Raw genomic sequence first — 21,517 nt, 5'->3', positions numbered from 1 at the left:
TCGGAGGCGCCTAAGTTAGCAAATAGAAACTTGAGCGCTACGGCTAAGAATTACTAAATGAAGGAACTTAAGTAGAAGGCCTTAAGAATTACCTTCATGTACTGCTCCTTACTCAGGAACTTATCGCGGCACGCTGGCTTGGTCTTCTTGATACCACGCAAGGCGTAGTAGTCTCGAACAGCCTGCACCCGAGCCTCGTGCCGTAAGTTCTGGAGTAGGCGCTTGCAGACGTTCTCGATAACATTTGCGCAGTCCTCCTCGTATCCCTCCTCACACCTGTAGAATGTCTGCAATCAAATGAGACAATATTGATTAGTACAATTAATAACTAGCTAGTTGAAGATTTTGAAATGTGTAAAGGAGAAATTACCCAGAATGTCCTGATCACCATGTCTGCCCTCGTGTCGCACACGACACCGTCGATAATGACATCCGGCGGGGCCGGGGCAGCCACGTAGTGCTCCCAGCTCAACCCAAGCTCTGGAAGCCGACCCTCACCAGGCAACGTGACAAACCCCGGGAAGTTTTGCCGGCAAAGAACTCCAAGGACGGAGTTGGGCCGGCGGACACTATGATGGTGGTCCCAACCCCTGCAGCATGACAAGGCCTACGCATTAGTTATTTGAAGAAACGTGAATGCAGAAGGTACAAAAATTTTAAATGCACTTACGTACCTCTCCCCATCAGGGAAGATCAACCACCTCTGCTCGCGGGTCGCCGGCACGGACGGGAGCCGTGTAGCACCACGCTGGTAGACGGTGCCGCCCTCCTCCTCAAGATCAGTCGGCTCCCCGCCATCATCAGCATGGCCACTCGGCTCCTCGGGCTGATCCGGCCAGGTACCCCATCCGGACGTGTGCTCCTCCGGGGTCTCGTGGGCCGAACTCTCGTGGGCCGAAGGCCAGTCGACCCGAGGCTCGTGGGCCCAAGACCCGTGGACCGGAGTCCGTGTAGCCTCCTCCTCGGACGAGTCCACCCTAGCAGTCACGTGCTCGGGTGAAACAGCTGGGGGTGGCGACGAGGAAGGCGCCCTAGCAGTCACCCTACCTCCTCTCCCGCGACCACGTGCCCCACCTCCTCTCTTCCTACCTCGTCCCCTGCTGGGCACCGCGGTGGACGAAGAAGGGCCCGGCGGTGTGGACATACTGTCCAGCAACGCTCGGCGAAGAGGTACGTCTGGAATCGAAGACCTCAGACCACGCGCCGAGGAAGAAGGAGCCTTGGCGCGCTCCCGACCAGCGCCCACCATCTTTCAACACCTGCCATGACAAACAGTAAACGAAATTAGTACAACATAAAAAAAAGACCGACATGAATAATAATATGTGTATCACTTAAGTGTATCATCATCAAGTACAACATTAAAAAATTTAATACCTGACACTACTAATAATCTCGATCAGTATCATCAATAAATGCATAATCATCATCATCACTATAATCAATGACGGGCTCATAGGGTTCAGTGGCATCAACATGTGCAAGGCCACCTTGACGTAATCGGTCAAGCAATGACAGGTCATCCGCAGCAGTAACCTCTTCTTGTTCCGGCTCTTCTTGTTCCTCCTCTGGGGTGATGTCGGATTCACTGTCACTGTCTACTTCAATGTTTTGGGGTGAAGTATAGCGGTTCTTGAAACGCTTTTTGGAAAGACGTGTCTCTTGGAAGAATTCTCCTTCATATGTGTCTGGGTTAATGTGAGGTTCATAATCCTCTTCCTTTGGGGGAGATAGTCTAGCACGTGGCGGCACTTCATAAACGACATCCCAACCTTTCAGATTTGGATTAGTTTGGCAGGCCCACGGTAGATAGAATACTTGGGTTGCTTGTTGAGCCGTAATATAGACATCAGGAACATCTAAATGGGTGCTTTGGTTGATTTCAACTAGCCCTATATGTTCATGAGTTCTTCTAGTCTCCTTCGGCTGAAACCAATAACATTTGAAGACTACGACATTCGGTGGGTTTTCACCATAGAATAGAAGTTCATAAATTGCTTCAACTCTCCCATAATACTCGGTACCTCCTTCGCCGATAGCAGATACACAACAATTTGTAGACTTTCGGTCGGCCATAGATAGCTCTTTGCCATAGGTACGAAAGCGATACCCGTTGATGTCGTATTTGTCAAATGAACGGACCTTATAGTCAAAACCATTAGCGACTTGTCTCAATTCGGCATCCATAGACTCTGAATTAGCCTACAAGTTTAATATGAAAGGATTGTTGCATTACGCACAAATTAGCGAATGAAACCGGGATAGCCGCCTACAAATTAGCCTACAAGTCTAATAGAAATTACCGTTTGTTTGAACCAAGAGATGAAACCGGGATAGCCGCCACCTTGCTTTGCGAGAAGCTCATACTCTTCGACAGAATCCTTTTGGATCACCGCTCCATACGAGAATAAGGCGACGTATCGACTGTATGAAATATCCAGGAATAAGAGCAGTTCAAAGGAAATAGAAGTTGCGAAACTATGTACCGAGAACTTACTCGATGTACGGCCGCACTTCTATCAGGTTGTTGAAGATATACAACGAAATGGTCCGCCATTGTTCGTTATCCAAAGATACTGGATTTGAAACACTGGCTGGTGCGAGATTCCCTTTGAATAGGCTGAGGTTGGATCCACCCTTTTTAGGGTCGTCAGCATTGTACCGAGGCTTCGGATTATGCAAATGACGATTTTTGGCTTCGTAGTGTGCTGTCACGAAGTTTGCCGCCTCCTCAGTGATGAATGCCTCAGCCATCGATGCTTCAATTCTACGTTTATTTTTACATTTTTGTCGAAGCGTCTTCTGCATCCTCTCAGTTGGGTAGCACCAACGATTTTGCACGGGCCCCCCCAATCTTGCCTCGGTCGGGAGATGCAAAATCAAATGTTGCATTGGATTAAAGAAGCCCGGTGGAAAGATCTTCTCTAACTTGCAGATCAACTCCGGCGCCAACTCTTCCATTTCTTCTAGCACGCTAGGCGATAGTTCTTTCGCACAAAGAACACGGAAGAAATAGCTGAGTTCTGCCAGTACTAGCCATTCATCCTCAGGGATGAAGCCACGCAACATCACCGGCATTACCCGCTCAATCCATATGTGCCAATCATGACTCTTGAGACCAAATATCTTCAATTTATCAAGACTGGCTCCCCTCTGTAGATTCGCTGCATACCCATCGGGGAACATCAACTGCATTTTCACCCACAAGATAATTTCCCTCATAGCCGGCCTTCCAAGATTGAACCATGCCTTTGGCTTCGTCCAGTTCTGCTTTCCTTTCGGTTCTTTCATGTTTTGTAACGGCATATCACATAGCGCCTCCAGATCGACTCTAGCCTTAGTATTATCCTTTGACTTCCCATCTATGCCGAACAATGTACCAAAAAGTGCCTCGGCGATATTCTTCTCAGTGTGCATCACGTCGATGTTGTGTGGGCAAAGGAGGTCTTTGAAGTAAGGCAGATCCCATAAGCATGTTTTGTGAGTCCAGGCGTGCTTAGAATTATACCCCTTGAAGTACCCTGGACGCTCGGGATCTGGCTCGAGAGTGTTTAACTGATCCAGGGTCTGTTGGCCTGTCAATGCATGTGGTGCAGAGTTTTTGACAACTCTACCTCTGATGAAGTTCTTCTTGTCTTTCCTGAACTTATGGCGAGGATTCAGGAACTCTCTATGCATGTCGAAGCAAGAAAACTTGCGACCGGCCTGAAGCCAACGAAACTCAAGAGCTCCCTTGCATGTGGGGCACGGGAACCTTCCATGCACACACCAGCCAACGAATAGCGCATACGCCGGCAAGTCATGCGTCGAGTACATGTACCAGACACGCATTATGAAGTTCCGTTTGCTATAGGCATCGTATGTCTTGAACCCATTATCCCAGGCTTCTTGCAATTCGTCCTTAAGCGGTTGCATGTACACATTCATATTTTTCCCCGGATAGTTGGGCCCTGGAATTATCAACGTCAGGAAAATGTTCTTTCTTTTCATAATCTGTCCGGGGGGAGATTGAGTGGAAAGACAAATACGGGCCAACAACTGTATTGGGCTGCCGTCATACCAAACACACTGAACCCATCCGTGCTGATGCCGACTCGAGGATGCCTCGGATCTGCCGCTTTGTCACCATGTAATTCATCAAACTTTTTCCACGCAACACCATCCGATGTGTGTACAATCATCAGATTCCCATCTGCATCTAGTTCGGTTCTTTTGCCCGTTTTGTGCCATGTCATCTGTCTGGCCGTCTCTTCGACCATGAAAAGACGTTGAAGTCTTGGTACGATTGGCATATACCGAAGAACACTAACGGGGATTTTGGTCTGTGTCTTCTCACCCATACCGTTGTCTACCACAACATACCTGGAAGACTTGCAAATGGGACAACAGTTCAAGTCCGCATAGTCAAGCCTAAACAAGACACATCCTTTCTCACAGGCATGTATCTTATCATAGGGCATCTTCAGTGCACGGAGGATTTTGTCCGACTGGTACAGGTTTGCAGGCATTACATGGCCTTTGGGTAGAAAGCGTCCAAATATTGTCATCATTGCATCATAGCATTCTCTGCCCAAGTTGAACTGAGCCTTCAGAGCCATTACTTGTGAGATGGCATCCAACTGACAAAGCTCAGTGTGCTCATGGAGCGGACGTTTTGCAGACTCCAACATTTCATTGAAGGCCTTTGCAGATTCCTCCATCTCCTCGTCCGAATCCCGAGCATCATCAAAGTCTTGCACCATGTTTTCCATACCGGTACCATGCTCGTCGGTGCGACGACGATCCACCTCGGCTCGATCACGTTGGGCAGACTCACCATGAAATGTCCACACCGTATAATCGGGCGTAAAACCACTCTTCTGCAGGTGTTTGCCCATTTCAGCCTCTGTCCTCTTTTCCCAATTGCCGCACCGTAAACAGGGGCACCAGGTTTTCCTCTGGCCATTTGCAAATGCGGCTCGCACAAACCCCTTGGTTTTTGTGAACCATTCAGTGCTCCATTTGTTCTGACCAGTGTGACCGGTGTACATCCACGCACGATCACTCATCTTGACTTTCAGAGCTACTAGACACACAACAAATATATATATATATAATTCACCATGTATGTATTCATCAGTTGATCTACTTTGTCAATTTTATTACGTCCATGCAACCTACACTCTAATAGGTAATGATAGGTCCTAATCCCACCCGAGTATGTTTAGATTGGGTTCATTTTCCCATGCTATGCCCCGGATCCTACGCAAAATTTCGGCAGCACCTCCCCGCTGTTCTCCTGATACACGTCTCTGCAATAAACAGAGAGGATGTGTACCCGGAGAACAACAGGGGAGGCACTGACGAAATTTATGCGTCGGATCCGGAGCAAAGCATATGGGAAAACGAACCCAATCTAAACATACTCGGGCTGTCCATGGATAGCGTTGGACAATTCGAAAGAATCAAGGTTATAAATATGCAAATGCATGCATATTTATAACTATGACGCTTTCGAACGGGAGACACATATTGGTTACGCATACTGATAATTCAAGACACATATATATCTAGCTATCAAGTTTCATCGGAATAGATCAAATAATTAATGGGGGAGGAGGACATGTCATTTGTGCTCACCCACGAACGAAGGGGCAGAGCTCGTCAAACGCACGGCCAGGTCGTCGAACACCAAACCTCGCAGCGATGAAACAACTGCACATTTAAAACTACCCGATCAACACAATTATATATGATGTTTTTCATAACAAAATCGAAAGATATATGACCTAACTAATAATTCACAAATATATGACCCCGTCGGCTTCTGGAAGGCCAAAGAACACCTTTTCGGGACGTGTCGGGGGTCGGGGTGTCGTGTCGGTCTCGGGGTGCCGTGTCGGGGTCGGGGTTGGGGTCTCGGGGTCGGGGTGTCGGGTCGGGGTGTCGGGTCGGGGTGTCGGGTCGGGGTGCCGGGTCGGGGTCGGTGTGCCGTGTCGGTGTCGGGGTCGGGGTGTCGGGTCAGGCTCGGGGTCGGGGTGTCGGGGTCGGGGTCCGGGTCGGGGTATCGTGCTCGGGGTCTCGGGGTCGGGGTGCCGGGTCGGGGTCGGGGTGCCGTGTCGGTGTCGGGGTCGGGGTGTCGGGTCAGGCTCGGGGTCGGGGTGTCTGGTCGGGGTGCCGGGTCGGGGTCGGGGTGCCGTGTCGGTGTCGGGGTCGGGGTGTCGGGTCAGGCTCGGGGTCGGGGTCTCGGGGTCGGGGTGTCGGGTCGGGGTGTCGGGTCGGGGTGCCGGGTCGGGGTCGGGGTGTCGGGTCAGGCTCGGGGTCGGGGTGTCGGGGTCGGGGTCGGGATGTCGGGGTCGGGGTCGGGGTCGGGGTGCCGTGTCGGTGTCGGGGTCGGGGTGTCGGGTCAGGCTCGGGGTCGGGGTGTCGGGGTCGGGGTCTAGGGGTCGGGGTGTCGTGTCGGGGTGCCGCGTCGGGGTCGGGGTGCCGTGTCGGGTTGGGGTTTTTTCCTCTTTTTTCCTTTTCTTCTTCTTCCTATTCTTCCTTTTCTTCCTCTTCTTCTTTTTTCTTCTCCTCCTCCTCTTCTTCTTCTTCTTCCTTTCCTTTTTCCTCTTCTTCTTCTCCTCCTCTCCTCTTTTTTTTTCTTCTTCTTCTTCTTCCTCTTCTTCTTTTTTCTTCTCCCCCTCCTCTTCTTCTTCTTCCTTTCCTTTTTCCTCTTCTTCTTCTCCTCCTCTCCTCTTTTTTCTTCTTCTTCTTCCTCTTCTTCTTTTTTCTTCTCCTCCTCCTCTTCTTCTTCTTCCTTTCCTTTTTCCTCTTCTTCTTCTCCTCCTCTCCTCTTTTTCTCTTCTTCTTCTTCTTCCTCTTCTTCTTTTTTCTTCTACAACCTAAACCTAAAACTACAACTAAAACTAAATCTAAACTAAAACTAAAACTAAAAAGGAAAAAAAAAGGAAAAAAACAGAAAAAAAAACTGAAAAATGGGGGCTCACCTGGGGGGTGGAGGAGGCCGGTGGAGGAGGGGGCGGGGCGGTGGAGGAGGCGGCCTGGGGGCGGCGGCGAGCCGGGGCGGCGGGGGCGACGGGGCGGCGGGGGGCGGGGGGCGCGGGGCGGCGGGGGGCCGGGGGCGGCGGGGGGCCGGGGCGGTGAGGGCGACGGGCCCCGGGGCGGCGGCGAGCCGGGGCGGCGGGGGCGACGGGGCGGCGGGGGGCGACGGGGCGGCGGGGGGCGCGGGGGGCGCGGGGCGGCGGGGGGCCGGGGCGGTGAGGGCGACGGGGCCCCGGGGCGGCGGCGAGCCGGGGCGGCGGGGGCGACGGGGCGGCGGCGGCGCGCGGCGGGCGGCGGCGTGGGAGGAGAGAAACGGCGGCGTGGGAGGGAGAGGGAAGAAGCGAGTAACGGGCGGGGGTACGGGCCGTTAGGTAGTAGGCTCTTTGCCGTCCGCCCCCCTTTGCCGTCCGCTTTTTTGCCTCTTTGCCGTCCCGTTAAGTTTTTCAAAAACGGGCGGGGGGTGGGGGCCACCTCACTCTTTGCCGTCCGCCAGCGGACGGCAAAGATTCTTTGCCGTCAGCTGGCCGACGGCAAAGAGCTGGCGGACGGCAAAGAGCTTCTTTGCCGTCTGCTTTTGGGTAGCTGATGGCAAAGAGCTGGCGGACGGCAAAGAGCTTCTTTGCCGTCAGCTAGCAGACGGCAAAGAGCTGGCAGATGGCAAATTAGCTGATTCCAGTAGTGTAAGTGGGAGTTCATTAAATAATCAGATGAACTTAATTGCCATGAACATAGTCAAAAGGTTTTTGCAAATTATGTCATAGCTTACGCTTTAGTTCTACGTTTAAGATATGTTCCTAGAGAAAATTTAGTTGAAAGTTGACAGTAGCAATTATGCGGACTGGGTCCGTACACTGAGGATTGTCCTCATTGCTGCGCAGAAGGCGTATGTCCTTAATGCACCGCTCGGTGTGCTGAACCTCGAGCGTCATCTGTGGATGTTGCGAACATCTGACATACACGTTTTGACGACTACGTGATAGTTCAGTGCGTAATGTTAAACGGTTTAGAATTAAGGCACCGAAGACATTTTGAAACGTCACGGAACATATGAGATGTTCCCAGAGCTGAAATTGGGATTTTAGGCTCGTGCGCACGTCAAGAGGTGTGAGACCTCTGACAAGTTTTTAAGCCTGCAAACTAAGGGAGAAAAGCTCAATCGTTGAGCATGTGCTCGGATTGTCTGAGTACTACAATCGCTTGAATCGAGTGGGAGTTGTCTTCCAGATGAGATAGTGATGGTTCTCCAAAGTCACTGCCACCAAGCTACTAGAGCTTCGTGATGAACTATAACATATCAGGGATAGATATGATGATCCTTGAGCTATTCGCGATGTTTGACACCGCGAAAGTAGAAATCAAGTAGGAGCATCAATTGTTGATGGTTAGTAAAACCACTAGTTTCAAGAAGGGCAAGGGCAAGAAGGGATACTTCATGAAACGGCAAATCAGTTGCTGCTCTAGTAAAGAAACCCAAGGTAGAACCCAAACCCGAGACTAAGTGCTTCTGTAATGAGGGGAACGGTCACTGAAGCAGAACTACCGTAGATACTTGGTAGATGAGAAGGCTGGTAAGGTCGACAGAAGTATATTGGATATACATTATATTAATGTGTACTTTACTAGTACTCCTAGTAGCACCAGGGTATTAGATACCGGTTCGGTTGCTAAGTGTTGGTAACTCGAAATAAAAGGCTACGGAATAAATGGAGACTAACTAAAGGTGAGATGACGATATGTGTTGGAAGTGTTTCCAAGGTTGATGTGATCAAGCATCGCATGCTCCCTCTACCATCGAGATTGGTGTTAAACCTAAATAATTGTTATTTGGTGTTTGCATTGAGCATAGACATGAGTGGATTATGTTTATCGCAACATGGTTATTCATTTAAGGAGAATAATGATTACTCTGTTTATTTGAATAATACCTTCAATGGTCTTGCACCTAAAATGAATGGTTTATTGAATCTGGATCGTAGTGATACACATGATCATGCCAAAAGATATAAGATAGTAATGATAGTACCACATACTTGTGGCACTGCCATTTGAGTCATATTGGTATAAAACGCATGAAGAAGCTCCATGTAGATGGATCTTTGGACTCACTCGTTTTTGAAAAGATTGAGACATGCGAACCATGTCTATTGGTATATATTCATGAAGAAACTCCATGCAGATGGATCATTTGGACTCACTTAATTTTGAATCACTTGAGACATGCAAATCATACCACATGGGCAAGGACTAAAAGGCCTCGTTTTCAGTGAGATGGAACAAAAGAGCAACTTGTTGGAAGTAATACATTTGATGTGTGCAATCCAATGAGTGTTGAGGCACACAGTGAATATCATTATGCTCTTACTTCACAGATGATTTGAGTAGATTCTAAGTATATTTACTTGATGAAATACAAGTTTGAAGTAATTTTAGAGTGAAGTAGAAGATCGTCGTGACAAGAGGATAAGATGTCTATGATATGATCATAGAGATGAATATCTGAGTTACGAGTTTGGTACACAATTAAGAAATTGTGGAAATTGTTTCACAACTAATACCGCCTGGAACACCATAGTGTGATGGTGTGTCCGAACATCATAAATGCACCCTATTGGATATGGTGCATACCATGATGTCTCTTATCGAATTACCACTATCGTTTATGGGTTAGGCATTAGAGACAACCGCATTCACTTTAATAGGGCACCACGTAATTCCTTTGAGATGACACCGTATGAAATATGGTTTAGAGAAACCTAAGCTGTCGTTTATTAAAAGTTTGGGGCTGTGACGCTTATGTGAAAAAGTTTCAGGCTGATAAGCTCGAACCCAAAGCGGATAAATGCATCTTCATAGAATACCCAAAACAGTTGGGTATACCTCCTATTTCAGATCTGGAAGCAAAAGTGATTGTTTCTAGAAATGGGTCCTTTCTCGAGGAAAAGTTTCTCTCGAAAGAATTGAGTGGGAGGATGGTGGAGACTTGATGAGGTTATTGAACCGTCACTTCAACTAGTGTGTAGCAAGGCACAAGAAGTTGTTCCTGTGGCACCTACACCAATTGAAGTGGAAGCTTATGATAGTGATCATGAAACTTCGGATCAAGTCACTACCAAACCTCGTAGGACGACAAGGATGCGTACTACTTCAGAGTGGTACGTAATCCTTTCTTGGAAGTCATGTTGCTAGACAACAATGAACCTACGAGCTATGGAGAAGCGATGGTGGGCCCAGATTCCGACGAATGGCTCGAGGCCATAAAATCCGAGAGAGGATCCATGTATAAAAACAAAGTATAGACTTTGGAAGAACTACTTGATGGTCGTAAGGCTGTTGGGTACATATGGATTTTAAAAGGGAAAACGGACAATGATGGTAAGTATCACCATTAAGAAAGCTCGACTTGTCGTTAAGATGTTTTCTGACAAGTTCAAGGAGTTGACTACGATGAGACTTTCTCACTCGTAGCGATGCTAAGAGTCTGTTGGAATTATGTTAGCAGTTACTGCATTATTTATGAAATCTTGCAGATAGGATGTCAAAACATTGTTTCCTCGACAATTTTCTTGAGGAAAGGTTGTATGTGATACAACCAGAAGGTTTTGTCAATCCTGAAAGATGCTAACAAGTATGCAAAGCTCCAGCGATCCTTCTAAGGACTGGAGTAAGCATCTCAGAGTTGGAATATGCGCTTTGATGAGATGATCAAAGATTTTGGGTTTATACAAAGTTTATGAGAAACTTGTATTTCCAAAGAAGTGAGTGGGAGCAATATAGAATTTTTGATGAGTATATGTTGTTAGCATATTGTTGATCAGAAATGATGTAGAATTTCTGGAAAGCATACAGGGTTATTTGAAAAGTGTTTTTCAATGGAAAACCTGGATTAAGCTACTTGAACATTGAACATCAAGATCTATAAGGATAGATCAAAACGCTTAATAGTACTTTCAAATGAATACATACCGTGACAAGATTTTGAAGGAGTTCAAAATAGATCAGCAAAGAAGGAGTTCTTGGCTGTGTTACAAGGTGTGAGTATTGAGTAAGACTCAAGACCTGACCATGGCAGAAGAGAGAGAAAGGACGAAGGTCGTCCCCTATGCTTTAGACGTAGGCTCTACAGTATGCTATGCTGTGTACCGCACCTGAAGTGTGCCTTGCCATGAGTTAGTCAAGGGGTACAATAGTGATCCAGGAATGGATCACATGACAGCGGTCGAACTTATCCTTAGTAACTAGTGGACTAAGGAATTTTCTCGATTATGGAGGTGGTAAAAGAGTTCGTCGTAAAGGGTTACATCGATGCAAACTTTGACACCAATCCGGATGACTCTGAGTAGTAAACCAGATTCGTATTGTAGAGAAGTTATTTGGAATAGCTCCAAGTAGCGCGTGGTAGCTGCATCTACAAGATTACATAGAGATTTGTAAAGCACACACGGATCTGAAAGGTTCAGACCCGTTGACTAATAACCTCTCTCACAAGCGAGATATGAACAAACCCCATGGGTGTTGGATTCATTACAATCACATAGTGATGTGAACTAGATTATGGACTCTAGTGCAAGTGGGAGACTGTTGGAAATATGCCCTAGAGGCAATAATAAAATGGTTATTATTGTATTTCCTTGTTCATGATAATTGCCTATTGTTCATGCTATAATTGTATTAACTGGAAACCGTAATACATGTGTGAATACATAGACCACAACATGTCCCTAGTAAGCCTCTAGTTGACTAGCTCGTTGATCAATAGATGGTTATGGTTTCCTGACCATGGACATTGGATGTCATTGATAACGGGATCACATCATTGGGAGAATGATGTGATGGACAAGACCCAATCCTAAGCATAGCACAAGATCATGTAGTTCGTTTGCTAGAGCTTTTCTAATGTCAAGTATCATTTCCTTAGACCATGAGATTGTGCAAACTCCCGGACCAGGAATGCTTTGGGTGTACCAAACGTCACAACGTAACTGGGTGGCTATAAAGGTACACTACAGGTATCTCCGAAAGTGTCTGTTGGGTTGGCACGAATCGAGACTGGGATTTGTCACTCCGTATGACGGAGAGGTATCTCTGGGCCCACTCGGTAATGCATCATCATAATGAGCTCAATGTGACTAAGTAGTTAGTCGCGGGATCATGCATTATGGAACGAGTAAAGTGACTTGCCGGTAACGAGATTGAACGAGGTATTGGGATACCGGCGATCGAATCTCGGGCAAGTAACATACCGATTGACAAAGGGAATTGTATACGGGATTGATTGAATCCCCGACATCGTGGTTCATCCGATGAGATCATCGTGGAACATGTGGGAGCCAACATGGGTATCCAGATCCCGCTGTTGGTTATTTGCCGGAGAACGTCTCGGTCATGTCTGCATGGTTCCCGAACCCGTAGGGTCTACACACTTAAGGTTCGATGACGCTAGGGTTATAGGGAATAGATATACGTGGTTACCGAATGTTGTTCGGAGTCCCGGATGAGATCCCGGACGTCACGAGGAGTCCCGGAATGGTCCGGAGGTAAAGAATAATATATAGGAAGTGAGGTTTTGGCCACCGGAAAAGTTTCGGGCGTCACCGGTAATGTACCGGGACCACCGGAGGGTTCCGGGGGTCCACCGGGAGGGGCCACCAGCCCCGGAGGCTTGCATGGGCCAAGACTGGGAAGGGACCAGCCCCTGAGTGGGCTGGTGCGCCTCCCACTAGGGCCCAAGGCGCAGCTTGGAGGGGAAAGGGGAAACCCTAGGCGCAGATGGGCCTAAGGCCCACCCTAGGGCGCGCCCCCCTCTCTCCCCCTCTTGGCCGCCCCCCTCCATCCAATCTAGGGCTGCCGCCCCCCTAGGGGTGGGAACCCTAGAGGGGGCGCACCCTCCTCCCCTCCTCCTATAAATAGTGGGGGTTTTGGGGCTGCAGAAGACACGAGTCTCCCTCTCTCTTGGCGCAGCCCTACCCCTCTCCCTCCTCGTCTCTCGCAGTGCTTGGCGAAGCCCTGCTGGAGTGCCACGCTCCCCCACCACCATCACGCCATCGTGCTGCTGCTGGACGGAGTCTTCCCCAACCTCTCCCTCTCCTTTGCTGGATCAAGGCGCGGGAGACATCACCGGGCTGCATGTGTGTTGAACGCGGAGGCACCGTTGTTCGGTGCTTAGATCGGATTCGGCCGCGATCTGAATCGCTTCGTGTACGACTCCACCGACCGCGTTCTTGCAACGCTTCCGCATCGCGATCTTAAAGGGTATGAAGATGCACTCCCCTCTCTCTCGTTGCTAGTTATTCCATAGATTGATCTTGGTGATGCGTAGAAAATTTTGAATTTCTGCTACGTTCCCCAACACAATTTGCCTAACAAATGAGAATGTCTAGGAACTGAAAAGAGTTCTAACATTTTGCTTTATGTCCATTGCACTACATACGAGAATAAAGATGCATTTGGTTACAAATACTCTTCTGATTACTATGTGTAAAAGTAATTGTTGGTTATACTAAGAATATGAGCTAATTTCTTCGTTATCTACTCACCCATGGTAGTGTAGGTTCGTGTTCTTGGATTTTATTTCATTGTTTTTCTTTTTACCTTTTGGTGAGCCGGTGAGCTAATTTGCTATTTTCCTCTTGGTCTATTGCAGCAATTGGATGCTTCAGTGGATTTGAATGGGGTTCATTGTAGGCGAGTGCTTGAATTTGCAGCCTCACAGGCATCATTAGTTTCCCTTATCCCACACAACAAGTATTCTTCCTGAGAACTATGCTTAGATAGCTGATTGTATTATTGTGTACTACTGAACCTTTGCATTTTTGTTGCAACATACTGAACATTTGCACCATTGCTTTTCATTATATAAATGTATGAAATAAAAAAATGTCTCATACCAGGTTGGCTATTGCGGGGGCGGGTGGGGTGCGGCAAGCCGCACTTCCTATCTAGTGAGCGTGAAAAGGGGAGAGTGACAATAGAACCAAAACCTGAGGGGGTTCACTTCTTGTAGCCGGCAGAGATATTTATGGCATTGCTTGTTGCTATCACTTTGGCCTGCCAACCCCCCTTATCACCCCCTGGTCGTTTTTCCGTTGACGCATATCATATCCAACAAATGATGAAAACCACCTAGCCTGCCAGATTCAGATTCAAGCTAAAAAAACACTTGTGATCAATCTAATTTATTATTCCCTCCGTCTTATAATATAAAAGTGTTTTTGACACTAGTGTAGTGTAAAAAACGCTATTATGGGACAGAGGAGGGAGTACCAGTAACCACGCGGGGAAACCGGTAGCAATTTAACAAAAGTCTACAGTAGAGGTCTCGTCGTGAAATCGATCAAGCCATCCTAAGGCTGAGACAGCGCACCAGCCATTGCGGCTGCTTCGACACCATCACCCCTCCCCGGAGATCACACGCCGTCGCCCTCTGGTGGTGCGGCACCGTGCGGAGCGCGTCGTCGGAGTCGGTCGACGAAGACGGCGTCTGTGGGCTTCTTCTGCCGGAGCAGTCCGTCGCGCTCTCCCGCCTCCTCCTCTGGCTCCGGCTGCTGCCGCCGTTCCCGCCGCCGCCGCCGACGGCCAGCGTCAGCTCCAGCTCGTCCTCGCTCTCCATGGACGGCGGCGTCGCTAGGCGGCCTGTGCCGCCGCTGACGACGGCGTACTCGTCGTCGTCGACAGGGAGCTGCAGGCTCAGCTCCGGCCGGCGGGGGTGCTCCCTGCGCCGCTGCACCTGATGGCAGGGTGGCACCGACGGGCGCCCGCTCTGGTCGCCCATGAGCTGCTTCTGGACTCGGTACAGCCGGTGTAGATCATGCACCTTTCGAGCCGATCATGGCAAGGGTTTGTGTCAGCTCACCAACAAATCCAAGACAAGAATACGCAATTGAAATAGAGATGGATGTTTTGGTCTACCTGCTGCCTGAATGTCTGCTCGTGCTTGAGCATGGCCATCTTCATGACCTCCATGTCGCACTGGTGCACGAGCTCCTCCATCTGCGTCATATGCTTCTCTTCTTGCTCTTCTCGTCTTGTCTTTGAGCGATTATAAGCTTGCATGAGACAAATATAAAAGGAGAGGGGAGACGGCAAAGGTGTGTTGTGGACTTCCGGTAGGCACTAGTAGCAGAACTTGGTAGGGGGGTGGGGGGATTTATAAACAAAACATTGGCACGAGAGAGCGCAAAGTAGCGGCATGGATTGGAATGGAAACGCTGGCCGCAATGATGCCACAAGAGAATATTGGCCCTTTTCGCATGGCATGGCATGCCAAACAAGCTAGGCAGGCAGCGGCGATGGGGTTTGGGGGTACATGCTCTGCACGAGATGCCCCTCCCGCAGCAGACAGCTTTGGCAGGAGCCTACCTAGTTTTAGTCTTTTAGACCGTGTCCACAGGCTTTTGAGCATTTCTCTACTGGGCCAATGCGTGCGACTGACAGTGCTGTTAAATTGGACAATTCTCTGTTTAGCTGTTGTAAACACTCTCCTTCGTCGCAAAGCTGACAAGGGTTACAAAATGGTCGCATGCTTTCGCTGCTTTTATCATTGCCTGGCCCCTACCGTAAGTGTCAGTACGCCTTCAGAATACAGATAAAATGTAGGTATGCATCCACTGAAACCGGTAAAGAGACTTCAGAATACAGATACGTGTAAGAAGTGCATGCATTTTGAAGTACTATACCTGTCACTGAAAACAAGCAACGGAGCCCGCGCGCACACACATCGGGGTAGGAGGAGTGCGTGTGGATTGACACTCATTGGGCGACACCGACACATACACGCACGCACGGTGTACGAAAGCTGGATACATGCATTCATGCTTGATTCGTCGCGTACATGCATGCATTTATCGTATGTGGTGGCGTGCCGACAAAGCAATCCACTCTTTTGTTAAGAAAACCAAGCAGCAAAAGTGAGAGAAAACAAACAAACTGAGGCCTTCTTTGGTTCCGTAGGAATAGGAAAGTCATAGAAAATGAGACGACATGTATTTCAAATCTTATGAGTAGAAATAGGAAAGGAGATGCCCTTTGATTCACATTATAGGATTTTTTTTCATTGAGTCTAGCCTAATGTTTATTTTCCTATGAAATGTAGAGGATAGGAAGAATTCCTTCATAGAAATAGGATTCCATTCCTACAAACCAAAGGGCTCTAGAGGAATTTTTCCTATAGAAATCCTATTCTATGAAATTCCTATAAGATTCCTCTAAACCAAACCAAAGGAGGCCTGAAAAGGCAGGGATGCAGATGCGTGCTAATCATCGCTTCGACAGCAAGCAACCAAGCAATCATGGAGTAGTAGTTTAGTTTAAGAATAATCATTCTTATTTGCCCCACCGACCAAGGATTAGCTAACACTAATCGTACGCATTCGAGTCTTCATCGATTTAGTCATCAAACCACTCAGTTCTGAGTGACAATCGCCTCCCATTGCTCGGAACACAACGAGGCGTTGTGCAAAATTTCCATCTCCATGGTGCGGCTTTGATTGAAGAAGAGAAGAAGATAGGACCATACTAGGAGCATGCAGAAAGGTGAACCGGAAAGGAAGGAAGGATGAGTTGGAACAAGTTCGGATGGGAATGGATAAGACCGGTCGTACCGCATGTAGTATGGGCTAGTCCGTCCACGGGGCACGCGCTGCCGCAGTGAGAGGTGCATCCGTACTTGGTGGCGGCCCATCATGGACGCATAGAATCAACGCCATTGCCCAACATGAGCTGACCAGAGCGGTTGCCTCCCTCGTTTATCGGCTTTCTCTGCGGAAAGAACTGCCGCACAAGCTCAGATGCCCTCCCGTACCACGTTATATATTTTTTGCGAAGGTACCGCATTATATTGGAGTGCTTGTTTTTTTTTAAGTTAGGGGAAGAGCTGTTAAAAATCTCATTGCAGAAGAAGAAGCGATGGCTTGCTCAGTTTATTCGAGAAAAACCGGGCGAATATCCATACAAAGGGGAGGGCACACCGCCCACAACACCTAACTAAACCAGATCTAAAGCACCATAAGACGTACAAAAAACGCCAAAAGGCTGAGCAAACACAACACAAACAAAAAAAGCACATCACCGAGGAGGTCGACTGTCATCATACATCGTCATCTGTGCTCATGGCCCGACGACTTCGACCTCATCACAACTTCACTCAAGGGCAACAGTCTGTCGTATTGACCATGATCGCCACGAGCATGTTTGACAGTCTCATCGACACCAGAGAGAGAAGACATATCTGATAGAGGAGCGGGCATGTTTCGCTCTGATTCCGAGAGGACGACCAACCTGACTTGTCTGGCACCGCCCATGTCAGGAGTGCTTCAATCCCGCGACACCATTGGCCAATAACCGGCCCCGACTGACGCACCACCGCAGATACCACACAGAAAGCGCAATCACGCCCTTAGTCATATTTTGATGTTAATGACAGTATACATATAGGGAACTAATTATATTTGTTAAGTGAATACACATGTTATTAGTCCCTTTGGCATCTTTGTGCATGGATAGCACCCACCAAAAATGTGTATAACCCAAACATGGTGAAAACTAGAAAAGACAGTTTTTTGGGTTAGTGAGTTATAGGGATCCACACGATTGAGAGGGGATCAAAGGGGGTCGTGAAAGATTTACTCAAGTCAACATTTTCACTACGTCAACACTACTCATATACTTCCTAAAAACTCTAAGGCAAAACTACCCACCATGAAGATTTAGCCAAAATAGCCACCTTACATTCACAATCGGATCATCTCGTTGCGACCTGGGTCATCTGGATGGCGTCCTAGACGTCCGGCTAGGCCACTAGGAGCTAACAGAAAAAGAACGTCAGAGCCGGATCATCCGGGATCCAACATGGACATCTGACAGCAGCCCGGAAGCGCTGCCCGAACACCTATCTAGAGAGTATTTTCATATGGGGTGCCTCAGACGTACTATACTTCGTCTCAGATCATCCGGGCAGCTCACTATCCACTACAAAAGGCTTTAACCTTAGCCAGATCATCCAGGAACCATCTCGGACGTTCGGGCTATCCTAGACGCCTAGACCGGATGATCACACAAAGAACCATTTCTTTCGACTACAATGCCTCCTGCCTCACATTGGTTGACTAGGTCGGATCTTACGGGTACCCTCGGACATCCAGGCTTTCCCCGAATCATCCGGGTTGCTACCCGAACGTTCATGCACCAACAACAAATGGCTCAAACAACTCATTTTCTTATGAGCTATATATACCCCTCTACCACTCCGGTAGAGGATTAACCACTTCATTCAAAACACTCCCAAGAACACAAGTGCTCCATCTCACTCTTTTTCGGAACACGAAGTGACAGTGGGAAAGGCTCCCACTGACTTTATATTAACAACAAATAATCACAGGGGTTTACATGTTTTTGGACACTAGCCATTGCCCCTCCAAGGAACCTAACCCCAACATGGGAACTAGTGTGCCAAGGAGCAACACAGAATAAGGGCAAGGAAAATAAAGTATAAGCTAGATCCAAGAACTAGAAAAGCATTCAACAAAAGGAACCAGAGAGGGTTTAACACTATGAGAAAGAAGGGATATGTGCTCCCTAAACCTATTCTTTCCATGATCCAGTGCTGGGGGGATTCTCTTGAAGATCTTCCCGTTACGCTCTTTCCAAATACTCCATGCAGCCGTCACCAGCGTTTCCATAAACATTGGACGCGTCCAGCCTCCCTGGGCAGGTGAACTAGGCTGATGCGATTGCTAGTTCCATCAAAATTCATACCCACTACACTCCAACAATCTTTACTGAAGGGGCATGTGAATAACAGATGTTCAACGGTATCTTCAACACTCCCATTGCACATCCAATTAGCGTCATCGTCTACATGGTAGTGTCTCCCGCGTAGCATGTTCTTTGTGTTAATCCTGTCGACTAGGATAAGCGAAGCAAACACTTTTAGTTTCATTGTGCATCTCAATTCCAGATCCAAGAGAAGGACTCGTCAGCATCAATGTCCTTGACGTAAAACTGGTAAAAATTTGTATACATGTACTTGGATCCCCAAGGCAAGTCCAGAAATCCCTCGCTGCATCATCTGGCTTAATCTGTTCATACATTTGCTTCAGTTCTTGCAATTCATCTGTAGCCTGCAGTGACAGCGGAACATAGAATCCCTCCTGGATTGTGGAGATCCTCGGAAATTTCATTAATAGAGACATCCTCTAGTTGCGTATAAGAGAAGGCGCACGGATGCGAGTCCATGAGGATTTGGTCAAGTCACGTGTCTTTCCAAAACAAGATGGTCACCCCATTTTCGATAGACACATGAGTAATCCCATGGTAGATCTCACTCTCTCTTTCCCGAAATCTTATATCCCAGAGACATTCCCGAGAGTTGTTGAGAGAAATACCACTAAGTGATAGATCCACTCCCTTTCCCTCTTTTGACCGAGGAAAATCATGATTTGAGCAAGTCTTAGAATTTTTTCCTTAGTAACTCTTGGAGGCTGGAGACTCCTATGCGGTAGAAGTTCTTCAGAGAGGAATCAGTTGTTGTGATTCACCCCAGAAAGTTTGTGAAGGTTTGGAAACCACCACAAGGTCTACCACTAGTGGAGAATCACATTCGTTGTGATATCTCAAGGACAACAGGGTGAGCCTTCATGGTGATGATGTGCCTTCTTAGTAACACCCATTCCTCCAACCATGACTAGCTTCCCTCTAAGAAAGTGAACATTCGGAGTTCCAGTTATCCCTAACCCTAGCTTCTTACTTGTGGTTACTTTGTCTCCTTTTCATTTACTTAATATACTAATTTGTTGTTGTTCATCTTATTGCTGGCACTAGAATCATCTTTTGCAATTGTTAGCCTCACTTTCACATTCTGTATATTGCCTAAAATATCTAAGTAGTAATTAAAATTTGTAATTGTATGTATTCACCCCATGTAGTTCCATCTCGATCCTTTCCATTGATATCAAAGCCTTGTGCTCTATTATGTGGGTTAACTACCCTAGGGCGAGATGGCCGAAGGTTGGAATAAGGTTCTTGTTAATTCCCACAGAACTAGGTAACCCCTTATCGGAAGATGATAGATATTTAGCTCTGAGAATCTAGCTAAAGAGCTAGCCAAATGAAAACATGAATTAGAAGCTCAAATTGATCTAAGGGTGGAAGTAAGGATGGCCGCATTGATCCAAAGTGGTATACCTATCACCAACTTGGGAGTTACACCATTGGAGGCTAATGCAATTCACTCCTCCTCCCACCCAACCTTTAGTTGCAAACCCCATCAGGTATGGATGGATTTACCCAAAACCTATAGTTGAGAAACCTAAGTATAACTTCTCCGACATTCCTCCTTTGTTTGATGAGAAGACAAACTTTTCTCATGAAAGATTTCAATGCAGGATCATCTTAGGTTTACCTTCGATGAGATATGGGACATTGTGGAGAACGGCTATAATCCCATTAACACAAATGATCTCCCACAACAAGAGGTCTACGACAGACACCTCAACTCATCCGCATGTATGCCAATAAGGAAGGGTCTCTTAGAGAATGAGAGGAGACCGTATCTTCATCTCACAAGTGCCAAACAACTATGGGTTAACCTTGTGGTGACCAAGAACGATACTAATACTCTTCAACAATGAAGGTATGAGATAGCTAAGAGTGAGTTACATTACTTTTGCATGGAAAAGGATGAGTCACCTCAACATATTCATGAACATCTCAAGGTCCTTGCTGCAGAAATTGAGTGATTCGATTATGACAAGACTCAATATGGCTTCAACATGACAAACTGGTACCGTGTTGACAAGTTATTGATCACTCTCATCTTACCATGATAAGATGGTTTGGGACATAAGGTGTGAGCATCATTTGAAGACTATGACTCCCGATTATATGGTTGCTACCTTCTTGCAATATGAAGAACACAAGAGCAATGGGAGAATGATACAATAGATGCGAAAAGTATTGCAGATGTGGCAATAGCAGTTCAACCCCTCGACAAATAATAATCTTTTTTACACTTGAGACAACACATGTTTGTTTTCTTACTTTTCACGAGTGCCCTGGATGCATGAACACGATAAGATGGAGTGTGAACAACGGTCTGAGCTGGTACCGGAGGTGTGATAACCCACAGGTATAGGGGATCGCAACAGTTTTCGAGGGTAGAGTATTCAACCCAAATTTATTGATTCGACACAAGGGGAGCCAAAGAATATTCTCAAGTATTAGCAGTTGAGTTGTCAATTCAACCACACCTGGAAAACTTAATATTTGCAGCAAGGTATTTAGTAGCAAAGTAGTATGGAAGTAATGGTAACAGTGGCAAAAGTAACAGTAGCAGTTTTGTAGTAATTGTAACAGTGGCAACGGTAAAGTAACTAAGCAAAGATCAATATGTGAAAAGCTCGTAGGCGTTGGATCGGTGATGGAGAATTATGCCGGATGCGTTTCCTCATGCAATAGTTATAACATAGGGTGACACAGAACTAGCTCTAGTTCATCAATGTAA

General features: G+C 47.4%; 1 protein-coding gene across 1 annotated transcript; it reads right to left on the bottom strand.

Moving 5' to 3' along the window:
- Positions 1-14,161: 14,161 nt before the first annotated feature.
- On the bottom strand, positions 14,162-15,270 carry LOC109768041 (uncharacterized). The gene is made up of 2 exons (XM_020326766.4): positions 14,929-15,270; positions 14,162-14,833 (listed from the first exon to the last, which is right to left on the bottom strand). The coding sequence occupies exons 1-2, from the start codon at positions 15,070-15,072 to the stop codon at positions 14,354-14,356; spliced, it is 624 nt and encodes a 207-aa protein (XP_020182355.1). The 5' UTR covers positions 15,073-15,270; the 3' UTR covers positions 14,162-14,353.
- Between the last annotated feature and the right edge of the window lie 6,247 nt (positions 15,271-21,517).

The sequence above is a fragment of the Aegilops tauschii genome, chromosome 4, assembly GCF_002575655.3.
Source record: "Aegilops tauschii subsp. strangulata cultivar AL8/78 chromosome 4, Aet v6.0, whole genome shotgun sequence".
In the NCBI taxonomy this organism is placed as follows: Eukaryota; Viridiplantae; Streptophyta; class Magnoliopsida; order Poales; family Poaceae; genus Aegilops; species Aegilops tauschii.
The sequence above is the reverse complement of the archived record's forward strand: the minus strand, read 5'-3'. Positions and strand labels throughout refer to the sequence as shown.

Coding starts and splice junctions, on each gene's coding strand:
- LOC109768041 (XM_020326766.4), bottom strand. CDS start 15,072: ATGCAAGCTTATAATCGCTCAAAGACAAGACGAGAAGAGCAAGAAGAG. Junction 14,834..14,928: donor AGCAGACATTCAGGCAGCAG/GTAGACCAAAAC, acceptor TCGGCTCGAAAG/GTGCATGATCTACACCGGCT.